General features: G+C 40.5%; 1 protein-coding gene across 5 annotated transcripts in view; it reads left to right on the plus strand.

Moving 5' to 3' along the window:
• The window catches only part of RPS6KA6 (ribosomal protein S6 kinase A6), an 84978-nt gene extending 80704 nt beyond the window's left edge, over nt 1–4274 (plus strand). For all 5 annotated transcript variants that reach the window (XM_081847993.1, XM_081847996.1, XM_081847992.1 and 2 more), the window contains exons 20-22: nt 961–1078; nt 2227–2367; nt 2476–4274. In XM_081847993.1, the coding sequence (XP_081704119.1) occupies nt 961–1078; nt 2227–2367; nt 2476–2601 (385 nt within the window). In that variant the 3' untranslated portion in view covers nt 2602–4274. The remainder of the gene's footprint in view (nt 1–960; nt 1079–2226; nt 2368–2475) is intronic.
• Nucleotides 4275–15415: the final 11141 nt, after the last annotated feature.

Below are 15415 nucleotides of genomic sequence, written 5' to 3' on the forward strand. Positions count from 1 at the left end.
TTATTATTATTTTATTACATTTATATCCCACCTTTTCTCCTAGGAGCTCAAGGTGTTGTACTGTCATGGACTGGCTGGATGCAGGAAGAGTGGTGGGAGGCACAAGCTGGGGGTCCCCCAGGGGAAGAAGGCTCAGAGCCATGGGATGGGTGGCAGGACAATGATAAGTAGTAGAAGAGGGAGCAGATTGGGAAGATGAGGTTTCAGAAGCTGAAGAGCTAATAGGGTTTAGTGAGCAGGAAGAGGCTGTGGCAGAGAGCAGACCAGAAGCAGAAGCGTAGGCTGGTGAGGAGGAGGACCAAGAGGCAAAGTGGAAACAGGCTGCTGAAGAAGCCAATATGTTTCCTCCTGCTGCTGTGACCAGCTCCCCTCCTCCCTGGTCTCTCAGAACATGAAGAGGGATGAATAGGGCAGAGCAAAGAGAGACAAAATGAAGGAGCTTCAGGTTCCTGGGGAAGGATCCAAGGGAGGAGGAACCTTTAGAGAGCAGTGGAAGGTGGGGACCTTCAGTCCTCGTAACGGCCTAATTGGGGCAAGACCTACTGGGAAGAGTTGCTATGATCGCTAGGCCTGCCCTATTTTGTTTCTTTGAATAAAGAGTTAACTTCACAGACACCTTGTAAGTTTTTGCGGACTTGCTCCCAACTCCTACCTTGAAACCTACACACTTCTCCCTCTTTCTGTTTTACCATCACAACAAGCCTGTGAGGTAGGTTAGGTTGAGAGATAGTGACTGGCCAAGATCATGCAGTGAGCTTTATCTCTGAGTGGTCTCCCTGGTCCTAGTCAGCACACTAACCACTATATCACACAGGTTTTTTTTATGTGGCTGTAGCTATTTCTCTATAGTCTAGCACAGGTGAAGTAAGTGCCATCCTACATGAAATTTGACACCTCATAGTCAATAGGCTTCAGTGATGTCTGTTAAACTAATCTTGTTCTTTTGTATTGGAACCCCAGGTATACTCCTTTTGCCAATGGTCCCAATGATACCCCTGAGGAAATCCTGTTACGAATAGGCAGTGGGAATTTTTCTTTAAGTGGAGGCAACTGGGACACTGTTTCAGACGCAGCAAAGGTGTAAATGTATTTTATCTTATAATTTATAAAATACAGGTAACTGTGTGAAACATCAGAATAACATTTTTGGCTAGGATCAATAATTTAAACTATGACATCAACAGCAAACTTATCTTTAAGGCCTTTCTCTGTAAGCATTTGAAAGGTAATTTTGTATTGAAGCAGAACTGAAGGCATCACTTTGGTCTCTGTCACTTTTGGCTCCTAAGGTATTTATCGGAGGTAGAAAAAGCAACCTGTTTTGTTATTTACGAAACTCAGACCCAAGCTGCTGTTGTAGAATTTGTGTTGCATGAGCTTTAATTATTTAAAAACTCATTAAATTTCTATATATATGAATAGATGGTATGTAAATTATGAGCCCATTTATTTTGACATTCAATTATCCTGTTTTCCTATGGCATTTGATGTCTGAGACTTTTACTGTACCTTATCTCTGAAATCAGAAGTTCTTGTTTAGCTTAGATTTATAGGTAAGCAGTGGAATTTTAAAACTGTATGAAAGGTCACATTTAAAAGCACAGGGTGACATTAAACTAAATCAAACTTTGAATAGACCTATTAAAATAAATGGACGTAAGTCAATTGATGTCAGTGGTTCCACTCAGTGTATGACTAACATTTGATGTCACCCATAGGATAGAATAAATGCAAACAGTATATATATTCATCACATATAGCACCTTTGATCAATAATTATTTAAAAGTCGATAACATGTATAATTTACTACTTCGGAAACTATTCTACTGAATTTATGAAATGCAATTGAGACTTTTAATAGTTCACATAGAATGTTCTCTGTAAGAGATGGAAATATTACATCTGCAACATGCCTAAGTGGGTTATGAGTGTTGGCCAAAAGCAACATAAAGCAACATGAGACTGTTTTAGACAAAATTAAAATTTAGAAAATGCTCTATTGCTTTTTTGGAATTTACTATATGTTTAAATCTCTGAGGAAAATTCAGAGACTCATGTGGGCTCTGATGCACACATGGTGCTCTTTTTCATTTTGGCTTCTCTCTTTGTATGCTTCAGAAGAAAGATCACTTGAATGTCATTATATGATTGATAAGACCAAAAGGGTCCAATCTCTCACTGCTTAGATTTGGTTGTAACAGTTGTATCTGTCCAATTTGCTTTAGGATTTGCTATCTCATATGCTGCATGTAGATCCACATCAGCGATATACTGCAGAGCAAGTTCTTAAGCATTCGTGGATAGCATGTAGGGACCAGTTGCCACATTACCAGCTAAACAGGCAAGATGCACCTCATCTAGTAAAGGTAAAACTGGAACTAATTAATCTGTTGTTGCCTGTGGGAGATTGGGGTTTTGGTTTTGTTATTCTTCATGAGGGTATCATGATCTATTTTAATTTCATTATCTTTTAGGGTGCCATGGCTGCCACCTATTCTGCACTGAATAACAAGACATTTCAGCCTGTGTTGGAGCCTGTTGCAGCTTCAAGCTTAGCTCAACGACGGAGCATGAAAAAGCTAACATCAACCGACTTATAGTTCCACTGGGGCACTTAACCAAAGTGGAGCAAGAGAAAAAATTCAATAAGTGGCTCTGTATCTGCCTGGCCTGTGATTTAAAAGGCATATACAAGTTCTTCCTACACTACTTGAATTCTGTTGAAGAAAGAGAAGATATCCACAGGTTCAGTGGGATTCATCACACATTTTGCAGGAAGTGTCAGTGATTCATTGAAACAAAGCATCAGGGTACATCATAATGATCATGAAGAGTTTTCTGTACACGGTCCTTTTCAAAGATCTGTTGCATTATGTTAATACTTTTAAATACTGTATAGTTTTTCCCAGTTTATAAATAAATGGTTTAGGGGACCATCAACACTGCTCAAGTTGTAAATTTAAAATTGAAAGAAAATAGTCAGTGTTTTAGTATTTTTGCTATCTGGCCCTATTGTAAAATAACGAAACAAAATCAAACTTATGTGCTCTAGTTTTGTAAATTGGTCACTTTACCAATGGACTCCATTCACTTAACTCATTGGTACAGCAAGATAAGGATAACTGAAAAGGATGTGCCAGTGCAAAACTCATGTACGCTAAAATGGAAGCCCCAAGTATGCCTGGTAACAGGCAACTGAAGAAAATGTACAAAGGGAATCAGCCATGAACCTGCACTTCATCGTAGTGTGAAAGCCATCACTAGAACTGTAGGATTGGTCAGCCTGGGAGTGCTTTTGTGTAAGACTGCTGTGAGGTGTTGGTGGTTAGAATGATAAAGCCTACTATATTTTTAACATACATGTGACATCTCCATCCTCGGAGGCTTTGAAGAAAAGGGTGAGTAGGCATTTTGGGTATGCTTTAGGAATAGAATAAGACAATTAGGTATAGAATATCTAGGACTGTGAGGTGATCTAGATGAGCCCCCCTCCAACAATATTATCATTCTGTGATAAGGGATTAGGTGTGTTCCATTGTCAGTACTGTATACATTTGCAAAACATGGGCTGTGCCCTTTCATTTACTGTAGAAGGGCTGATAATTGTTTCTGCACTGAGGTTTTAAATACAAGCCCTCTAGAGCAAGAACCTATAGAATTACCATTATTACTCTTGACAGGCAATTGAAGCTACCTTGATAGTCCACTGTGTTCTCTTCTTGTTTCCTTCCCTTTCCACCATTAGATGTTATTTCACCATGAATTATAAGATACTGATTTTTTTTTATTAAAAAACCCACATATTCATATTTCATAATGTTTTTAAATTTATTCATACTTTCTGTAGGAAATTAGTACATCGTTTTTTTTCCAGACCCTTTATAAACATTTCAAAGATGAATATCCATTTTAAGCCCTTCGAAGTCCTGGATCAGATCTAAACTTTGAAATGTGTTCTAAATATTTTTTTAATCTGTTCTGGAGAATTTGTCTCAATGGAAAAAGTAGAGAAAAGTCTGCAGTTTCTTGCTGTTGTGGCCATAACCAATCTTAAGCATAAGGTCAGCAGCTGAACATGTTAGCCCACACTGGATTTACAAACTGGTGTATGTTACCCCAAAGATGTGAATTTTAAAAGAAGCACATTTCAGTAAGCCTTAGCCTAGACTTTATAATGATCTCACAATATTTGGCCACAGAATATGCTTCTGAGATGTTGCAAGATGAGATCAGATGGAACCTTCCCCCAATAAAAACCCTCATGTTGGTAATATATGATCACCTTTTTTATTGTGAGTTCTTGAAATAACCACTAATGCAGTCAGGGGAAAGAAACTCCATCCCATGTGACTAAATATGAAGAACTTAACTAGTTTTAACTATTTACATATTGTTAAATATGCTGGGAGATCATATCATTTTTGTTGATGCTTCCGTTGGGAATGTTACAGATAGGTATTATTCCGTTGGGAATAACAGAGCAGCTGGAGCTGAACACCTGAAATAGAATGCAGTTTCTAAATTCAATAAATCATTACAATAATATACCCTAGTTTATGAGCATACAATTATATCAGTAAAGAAGATTATAGATCCCTCATTTATTTCATCAGTGAAAGTGTGACTTAACATTTTACAGTTTAAAGTCCCACTCTTCCAAAGAATTTTGGATAGTGTGTTTGGTGTGTCCTTCCCTTTCCCCAAATCTATATAACTGCCTTATACCTTGTCAGCAAACATAGCCCAGCGTTGTCTATTCTGACTGGATGACTCTCTCCTGGGTCCTGGGCAGGGACCTTTCACAACAGATCCTTTGAACTAGAGTGGAAACATAAAAACCATGTGAGATTAACCAGCTGAGAAATAGTCCATAGTCCATGGTTGAATGGGGATTTGAGCTCAGAACTTCCTTGTTCTGTGCTAGCTGCTATGAACAAATGCTGGTTTGTTGGTAATACCAAATTAGCTAAATCTGTGGGAGACTGTAAGGTAATAGAAGCATCCAGCTATGTTGAAAGAAGAGGGTGGCAGATGGAATTGTTTGTTAGGACAAAATTATTCACGTTTGTAATTATGCTTACATAGCATAAAGCACAAAATATAATAATAGAGTAGGAGAAGACAAGAGTGCCTTCTGTGCAATGGAAAACTAGACATTGACAGTGCTGTTTTTCTAGAAAAAGAGATGCCAGAATTCACCATGAATGCCTCCTTTGTTCACTTCTAATGGCAATGGAGCGCACCTGAGAGGTGCCAGAACTGAGTTGCAGTGAGTTCTGGCTGAAAAAAAGCCCTGGGTACTGGCATTCTCCCTCTTAAACCTCCCCGCCCCCTCAAAAGTAATGTGGAGCAGATTTGAAAAGTGATGTTACATCTTATTTTATGGACTGTGATCCATGCAAGTTGCCACAATGCGTTTCTTTTTATGGTGCCACCAGACTTTTGTTTGTTTTCCTGCAAGATGGCTAGAACATGGATAATTTTCTCTAGGGAAAGCAGTAATGGAAGTTAGAAACATCGCTGTCAATTAGGATTGGGGATCTGGGCATCCAGCCAAATGTATTGTTGCCCTTCATCCTCACCACCAAAAGGCAGAAGAGTGGATACCAGGGAATGGAGTATAGGATTTAGTGTGCACTTCCTTATAAAACCAGAATAGGGTTCCATGCTAAATGGACCACTTCTGTGATTCAAGCAAAGCTGTTCTGTTTTCATTTTTTGTTTTTATGCCGAAAGAGTGAAGTGCCTTATTCAGAGACTCATGACAGGCAATTTGAAAGATACTAAATTATTTGTGTGTGTGCCATCAGCACATACAGAACATCCACAGTGATAGCCCTACACTGAATGATCATACCATAGGTTGCCATATGCTAAAGTGGATTAGCATCCTGACTTTTACCTCTCAGAATGAATTTTACTGCACTAAGAGCTGGTTTGCACTAGGTAGTGGCACCTTTACAAAGACCTCTATGCGGAGATGAAATTTGAATGAACTGCCACCTTTGTGTGGCAAACAAAGTGTGGATGTTTCGACATCCACACTTGCAGCAACCCCATTTCTAGAGCTGCTGTCATTGTAGAAATTGCAACACAGCCCCCTGTGTGGAGCTGTCTGTTCATATAAATGGCATCTCCTAACCAAAAGCTCGAAAGTGGCTCAGTATATTTGCAAGCATTCATGAGGACCACTGACTAGTGTGAATTGGCTGTTGTGAGGGTACATGTAACCATTCTATGAGTCAACTAATCCCAGTTGGATGGTCTTGATTATGTGCTCTGAGACTCCATTGTGCCTGTGTGATTAGATTCCCACCCTCCCCATAGAGTTTTCTATCACCAACTGTGTCCTGGTTGTCATCTAAAGTGTTGCTTCTCGTGAAATATTTCTTCTTTAAAAATCTACCTGTGCTTAATTGGAGCTCCCAATGTGAGGACTACTGCATTCAGAGCACCACTGCTGAGTGATTAACATACTGTCTCCTCCAATTTGAATATATAGGTGGAATCTTGAAATATTATTACACATTGCTAAAATGCAATGCAAATTTGGAAAATTACCTTTGGGGTGCATGTGCATAGGCTGCTTTAATTCAATCACCTGAAGAAATCATAGACTTGTGACAAAATTATCATGATATCACAGCCCATCGTTTGGGTTCTGTAAGGCTCTCCATGCCGAAATACCTGTTAGAAAATCAGTGTATTGTTTAATCACATTTGTCTTTCTCCAAGCTGTGGCCCACTTTTCTTGCCTCTTGCTTTGGTAAACTGCATGAAAAAAACAGTGACTGACATCTTTATGGCAAAGCTGCTTGCTTAGGATGATCTTCTTTTAGGGCAGTGGTACCCTGAAAGATTGGGTAATGCTGGTGCAACTTGCAGCACATGGCCTCTTGGATTTTCTACCTTGCCTTTGGGGCAGGGAGGAAGCCCTGAAAAAGTAGGAAGCCAGAAACAGTTTCCTGGCAATTACACAGTAGCGTAGCATGAAAAGTCTACAGGCACAGCTGTGTCAATTGCAGCAAATGATCCACACACTTGTATTCAGATGCATTATATAAAGAGAAATAACCTGTGTGACTTCAAGACGGCTTCAGTAAACCAAATTATGTGTGTTTCAAAGCCCAGATTTTATATTATAGCACTTGTTGAATCTGCCCTATTAAAAATGGGCACTTTGTCATTTTTTAAAAGCCACTAGACAATTTTGTTGTAAATACGTCATTTAAATACATTAGCATTAAATACAGGGATTACTTTTAGTATGTGAACCAATAGGAGCTATATTTTTTGGCAAACCAATTTTACCCATATTTAGAATAGTCCTGTTGGTGGAAAGTGGTGGTTGTGCCTGTACAGATATGTATTCATTCTGCACTTGGCAGTATGATCCCAATCTGTGTTAGACAACAAGGGAAGGGTCTTCCACTTACACAGTGGCTAAGTTTATCAACCCGCTAGAAAACTCTACTATGCACACCCTTTGAACTTAATAGCAGTTGTTGTGCAGATGCATTAGAGTCCTTGCAGAGTTGCCTTCATTTTAGCACAACTTAAACAGGGAAAGGTCTCAGTGGTTTTTAGCTCCTTGTCTCCTATGAGGATTGAGGGATGGTTGCTCCCACTCTGCAGTATTGCTAGAGGATAATTATAAAATTAGTTATCTGTGTTAATATAGACTTTCAGTGGAAGTAGAGATGCTGAGTAGCTAAAACTAATAGGTGAATTAAAAAAAAACAAATTTAAGTCATAAGCCATCATTGGGGGGGAGGGTTCATGTAAGTAAATGCAGTTTTAAATTACAAATGGGCAGTTCTTCCAGATATAGTTCCTGAATACCCTCTTCAGAAAAGTTTCATTAAACTGAAAATTGAGTTAAGTTGCTGAAGAAATGAGCAGAAGCGGTATCCCTTTTCTAGGATGGAAATGTTCATATTAAAAGGGGTGTGGGAAAACTGTGGTTGCAATTGACTTTTACTTATGCTGCATTCTTCCACCGTCCCAAGCACTTTGGCATTCTTGCACTGAATGGTTTGATTCAGACATAACACAACTGTGTATAAAGCCAAGATATGCATGGGCCTTGTCCTCACTGCCCTTTCTTTGCTTCCTTTCTCTTCATACTTGAGTTAGTCATAGTTTCCTCTTACATCTAAAGTGGTAAACTATAGGTCCTAAAATTGGAACAAGGTTTGAAGCTCTTGGTTTGTCCTGAGTTTTGTAACTATAGCTTCCCCCTTTCAGACATAATGGGAACCTATGGTTAATTAATCTAGGTAGTCTTCAATGTTATGTCGGAACCAGACTATTGCCTAGTTTACATTTTTGAACCTGTTTGGGCATGTGCCTGGCTGTGAATTTCAAAACCTGGAAAAAGCATCATGTGACAGCAAATTACGCAGTGTTTAAATACATGCTATTTGAGGGTACAGCATTTTCTTACAGATTTAAAGTCACAAAAAAGTCCTACCTACTTCAACCCTGTTGTTAACGTTATAACATTCATTTCTCAAAACATTGTGGATTTGTATCATATTGTATTTATTTTGTTCAGGTTGTCTTCCTTTTTTTTAAAAAAAGTTTTCTTTTAAGGCTCTGTATATAGTGACATTAAAGTTTGTGTTGTATTACGTTCTACTTAAGGATGTAGCCGGTATTGTATTACATAGTATGTTGTTCTTTGCATCCATGCTGCTAAAGACAGTGTATGCTTTCTCTCTCTGAATCATGACATATGCCAAAGACAGCATAGAAATCTGTGTTTTTGTTATTGCTTCCGTTGAAATTTTGTGAGGAACATCTTTAAATTTAAGGGTCCATGGGTACAAGATATATTTTATAATGCACACACTCACACTCACTCATAAGGTTTGCCAAGTGAAACAATTTTGATCATTTTTAGTTTTGAATCTTCTTAGTTTTTCATCAAAGCTCCTACAGTTACTTGAACTTAAATTCCTCTCAATTGTAAGAGGCCCCACTAAGATTATGCACATGCTGTGGAATAATGTGTGTGTGTGTGTGTGTGTGTGTGTGTTCAGAGGTAAGAGTAAGGTAAAGATTGTGCCAAAGCCTGCATTGCTGACATTTACGTCTTCTCTTCAGTCCTCTTAAATTTTTGTCACACAGGAATAGGTGCCGTATTCTGGGAGCATGTTGCCAGCACCAGTTCTTCCTAACAAAGTTAAATCCAATTCTACACAATCAGAGTTCCACTCAGACAATACTTCCCTTTCCTCCTCTTCCCATGCCCACCCCCTCTAATGTGCTCCATAAAGTCCCACAACCCTAGAGCAGATTTCAAAGGTCTATTTTTTTTCTGCTATTTTAGATGTGGTAGATGTTTTGTGTTAGGACATGCCTCTACACCAGCCATTTTGCCTTATGCCACACCCCTGTGGCAGCATTGTGCAACTGGTGTCACTGCTGTCCAGAGCATGTTCTCAAAATTTCAAATGTGCTCAGTGACGCAAAAATTGTTGGCAATCCCTGCCCTAATTTATTCTTATAGGGCTTAATCATAGCATATACCTGTACTGGTCCTCTTGGGACTGTAAGCCTTTTCATAAGAAGAGTGTCATTCACACTATTGGCTTCATACGTGCTTCTGAGAGGAGAAGGGAGAGAGAGAGAGATGTCATTTAATTGCCCCCCCATAGTTAGCACCAGTGTTGGAATTATACAGTTTCAAAGGACTTATAAGTTTTAAAAAAGCAAACCCTTTAAGCTCATCAGGTAGTGGTTGTTCCTCACTAAGGTACAGCAGTATTTGATAAGTTTCCTGTGACAACACATATTTATAATAAAACTTATACCCTGTCTTTCAAGACACATTCCAACTCAAGATGGTGCCAAAGTATAAAATCAGCAATATAAAATACAAGTAAAAACAGCAGATGAGTATAGTATAGAGATATGGGTACAAACCCTATTAGGACACATTTTGGAAGCCACACTGACAGCCTTCTTGGCTAAAGATCGGGGGTATAAATGCTGTAAACAAAATACACACTGGAAAAAGTCCATCCTCTCGTTCCCCACCATCCAATATCACTCTGGCAACATTGGGAAGGGCCTCAGAGGCTGAGAAAAGTTATGAAGCAGGCTCCTACTTTATGTACCTCAAATCACAATGAATGTCTGTGTAAAGTGTTTCCTTTCCCCCAGGCACAGAACTTTGAGTGCTACAAAAACAGGGTGACTGGAACAAGTGCAACTTCATGTTAACAGGTGTGGATGCTTGACATAAAGAGGAACAAGTCCATGTTTGACCCTCTTCAGAAGAATTCCACATGCATGCTCCCAACACATGAGAGGGGAACTGGGCCAGAATAAGTAGCTCTTCCCCTACATGCCCACGTAATAGTCCCCCCCCCCAACTCTTTTCTATACGTATGGTACAAACATCTGCAAGGACAGGACCTTCATGTATTGTGCAAAGATTAATCCTCTTGATCTGGAGCCCCAGACACTCAAGAGTTCCAGGCCACATGGAAGCATTTTTGCGTACAAGAACTGGTGTGAAGACCTGCCTCATGTACATGTTCACACCTGTATGTGTCAGCAGTAGGATGGGCTACTTCACCCTGATGCAATTTTTGGAGAACACCTGTGACAAACGCAGCAAATGCTGAGTGAGTGATAGATGTGAATCTGGAACATGCCTGTGAGATCTGAGTACTCTGACATCTGCATATGTGCATTGGCTTACTGCTCACTTTCACATAGGGATGTACAATGGTATTTTTTTGGGGGGGGGTTACTCAGTTTATGTTCAGTATTGAATGTTTTATTTGTCTCCTTTTTGTTCTTTTTCATAACTTTGGAACTATTTCATTTTGTTTCCATTAGTGCCATTTGTATTTGCTATTATTTTCAAAGGGGGGGAGGGGGCTAGCCAGTATTCTGCTGCCTGTACCTTTGGTATTGAAGATACATCCAGAGTTTCCCCTATTCCTTGAAAGCATCAAAAAGTCAATACTGCAAATATATTAGAGAAAGATTTCCTGCTTTAGAAGGAGTTTTAAAAGAGGCATATCCTTTATGTTTCTTATTGCTTTCCATAGGAGATCCAATTGTTCTTCTGCTTGTAAGTTCTATGTTTTCCATCCTATTGGATGGCATGAAATGGTTATGCATTTTAATACTATCTCCCAACTCATCAGATTTCAATAATAATAATAATAATAATAATAATAATAATAATAATAAAGCATAGCAAGGGGTCACCATTTTATAAGTAATCTAAAAATGACACTGTGTTCTTGCTCTCTTCAATCCTCTTGTAACCCTTCTGTGACTTGTATGGGCTGTTCTAGGAGGGCTTCAACTGAAATGAAATAAAACTTTCCATTTAGAACTCATTTGTTTCAATTCCCACTTCTTTCTATAACAATTAAATGGGGCTCCTTTATTTTTTTCATTTATTTTTTAAGGAATGCACTCAGCCTTCCGGCCCTTCCTCCACAGGTGTTGGGGATCATGTGAAGGTCAATGAAATCTTCTGCAGGGTCAGCCCTACTATAAGGAAGAGTGAAGTAGCTGCTTGAGATGGTGGATGCTGGGAAGCAGGGAGCAGCTGCAAGGTGTTGGATACAAGTGTGCATAGGATTTCCCCCCCTGGGGAAGGAGTGGGGGAACACAAAGTAAAATACTGAAAGTGGGGAGCAGGCTAACCTCACAAAAAATGAGAAGAATACTGTCTACATTTTGTCTCCTATCTTGGGTTCTACAAATGCTAGAAACCTTGAAAAAGAAGGAAAGAAGGAAGGAAGGAAGGAAGGAAGGAAGGAAGGAAGGAAGGAAGGAAGGAAGGAAGGAAGGAAGGAAGCTAGTGGTTGCATCTAGTGCAGCTCTAGGTAACTAGTTATGTTAGCATAGTGACATCCCCTTGCACAATAGAACTCCTCCCTCTCCTCCCTCACCCATGTTCCTCTATGGGGGTTCCCCCTTCCCTGCAGAACAGATCTTGGGGGAGTGCTGGGCACACATGGGGGGGGGGGGAATTCCATTGCACTAGCATAGGTCCTCATGGAAATGGAATGCGTGTCTTGGATGCCATGCACAGAATCACTTGTCCTCAGATGTGCATGGTTGGAAGATAATAATTTATTTGTCGCACAACGTGTTCTGCACACCTTAGTCTGCTGCTCTTGGATATGGCAGAGGAAAGCATATTATTGCCAGTTTTGAAGTTATATTCAATTACTGGCCTTGTGAATTCCTATATAGAAGTGGGGGTGGGTTGTCTTGTCCTTTCAGATAGAAAAATGTCTTGGACCAGCTTTGACTTGCAGAATTATGTGCACATTGGTTTATATCTAGAACACTGCTCTTTTTCTGTGTGTGTGTTTAAAGTCACTTTTGCAACACTTTGCAAAAACCCAGTGTGTGGCATTGGAATAAACCTCACCATCTGCATCAGGCTGGAGCAGTTATTTCCTCCCCCATGAGAATCAAATTTGGATGTCCTTGTTCTGGCAGTTCTGAAGCCTATTAATAGTCCCGTTGACATACATAGAAGGGGATGGAGGGAAGGGGGAGAGCAACACCTGAATAAGCAGATAGGGGGAAGCAAAGGTACATTGGCAGCAATTGGTATTTTTAAACTAAAATGTGAACCATTGCCCCAAGTGAATGCTCTAGAATGCCCTTGATTTGTTTATTGTTCAAGAGCAGTGCCAGTAACAGTTATGCTTCATGGCAAATAATAAGTCAAAATAATATTTCAAAACCATGAAGATTTTCAAAAAAGTAACATCACAACCTCCAGATGTTATTCTGCCACCAACTCACAACATACATTGGTTCTGCTTATAAAAATATATACTAAGCAGCTTTTCACTTTGCACAGGTATTGCCATGCTTTTTTTTCTTTAAAAAGCAATTTTTAAAATTACATTTATATGCCCCCCTTCCTTCAAGGAACGGTGGCATACATGATTCTAAAGGTAAAGGTAAAGGGACCCGTGACCGTTAGGTCCAGTCGTGGCCAACTCTGGAGTTGCAGCGCTCATCTCACTTTATTGGCCGAGGGAGCCGGCGTACAGCTTCCGGGTCATGTGGCCAGCATGACTAAGCCACTTCTGGCGAACCAGAGCAGCGCACGGAAACACCGTTTACCTTCCTGCCAGAGCGGTACCTATTTATCTACTTGCACTGCGTGCTTTCGAACTGCTAGGTTGGCAGGAGCAGGGACCTAGCAACGAGAACTCACCCTGTTGTGGGGATTCGAACTGCCGACCTTCTGATCGTCAAGCCCTAGGCTTTGTGGTTTAACCCACAGTGCCACCCGCTGTGGTTCTACTCACCATTTTATCCTCAAAACACAGTGACTGGCCCTAGGTTACCCAGTGAGCTTCATGGCCGAATGGGGATTTGAACCCTGGCCTCTCGGGTCCTAGTGCAACACTCTAACCATGCCATATCTCGATATTAAAGGATTGGAAGTAAAAGAGATTCCAAGCCAATTTTCACAGCTGTGTTAACGAAAAGAAATGAAAGCTATTGTGTACAGTGCACCCACAGCTCATGGGCCCTATCTTGCTTGCCATGCAAAATCAATTCCTTCCAATGGCACTTCTTCCTGGTCTTCCAAAGGGTGCATCTTCTTCATCATCTTAATCATAACTGCAAGCAGATCAGAGCACACCTGAACCAGGAAAATGTGCCACTCCTTGTTTATTAAGCACCTCCAACCTGCTTGCAATGTCAGTATGCAAGATGAAAAACAGACCCTTTTGCAAGGGCTCTTCTTTCTTTATAAAGTTACTTGTATACTGCAATTTCATTTTTTTAAAAATCAGATAAGTGTAGAACCATTTTAAATATGCAATAAGTCTCACATAATGTTTTTAAAAAGAGAAAGATCACTAGTTTTCATGTCTAGGGTCACCTAATGAAGCTGATTGTTGGAAGGTTCAGGACAGACAAAAATAAATAGTTCTTCACACAGCATGTAGTTAAACTATGGAATGTTCTACTAATGGGGAAATATTGGGTTTCAGTAGCCAGTACCTTGCAGGTTCAGGCTGGAATGGCCAATAAAATCCAGACTCCAGAGGTTAGCAAAACAAGGTGTTTATTTAGCATTGCAATGGACACCATTTAACCACCTAGAGCAGAAAGTGCCAGCTCATGTAAAAAGCATAGCAATAGTTAAACTTTAAGCATTCCTACACAACAACTGTTCTGGCCAGCTAAGTCACACAGCATAGCTCAACCGCCTTCTGAAATAGCAATGGCCTTCATCCTTATCTCCTTCCTCTTGCTAACGTGCTGCTTTGTTCTTCTCTCATGGTTCTTTTGCAAAAACAACCTTCACATTCCAACCTTCGCTTGCTAAACCCTTCCAACACACATTTCAATTTTCATGCTATAATTTCAATAAGTTCTCTGACAATACCATGAGATGTAGCAATGACCCCCAACTTGGATTGCTTTATAAGGGGGTTAGGCAAATGGTGGATTAGGCTGTCAATGGCTGTGCTCTGCCTCCACTGTTGGAGGAAATATGCCTCTGAATGCCAGTTGCTGGGGAAAGCGAGTAGGGAGAATGCTGTTGCTCACAGGTCCTGCTTATGGACTTCTCAAAGGCATCTAGTTGGCTACTGGACTTGGTGGGTCTTTGATCTGATCCAAAAGGGCTGTGTTTATGTTCTCGTGGTTTTAGCTGCCTTTACTTACTTTGTTTGCAGGAGGGGCTTCAGAAGGAGCCGTACTCCCCTTATGTTTAGAGCTGGGGGGGCATTTTTCTTTTACCACACTACTTCCTGGACAAGAAATACAATCCACAGGGTATGAAACTGCTGGATAGGGTTTTTATTCATGATTTGAACATTCTTCATGGAACCCTCAGATCGTCAGTTTACATTCTTTCATATAGGTAAAGGTAAAGGGACCCCTGACCATTAGGTCCAGTCGTGACCGACTCTGGGGTTGCGGCGCTCATCTCGCTTTATTGGCCGAGGGAGCCGGTGTACAGCTTCCGGGTCATGTGGCCAGAATGACTAAGCTGCTTCTAGCAAACCAGAGCAGCTCACAGAAACACCGTTTACCTTCCCGCCGGAGCGGTACCTATTTATCTACTTGCACTTTGACGTGCTTTCGAACTGCTAGGTTGGCAGGAGCAGGGACCAAGCAACGGGAGCTCACCCGGTCCCGGGGATTCGAACCGCTGCCCTTCTGATTGGCAAGCCCTAGGCTCTGTGGTTTAACCCACAGCGCCACCCGCATCCCAATCTTCATATAGTTAGAATCATATAATTGTAGAGTTAGAAGGGACCCCAAGGCCATCTAGTCCAACTCCCCGCAATGCAGGATTATTTTGCTAAAGGTGAAGCTGGAACCCATAATCCAGAGATTAAGAGACTCATGCTCTACCAACTGATCTATTCTAGCTATCTAAACAGT

This window comes from Podarcis erhardii (genome assembly GCF_964252035.2).
Source record: "Podarcis erhardii genome assembly, chromosome: Z".
Lineage (NCBI taxonomy): Eukaryota > Metazoa > Chordata > Lepidosauria > Squamata > Lacertidae > Podarcis > Podarcis erhardii.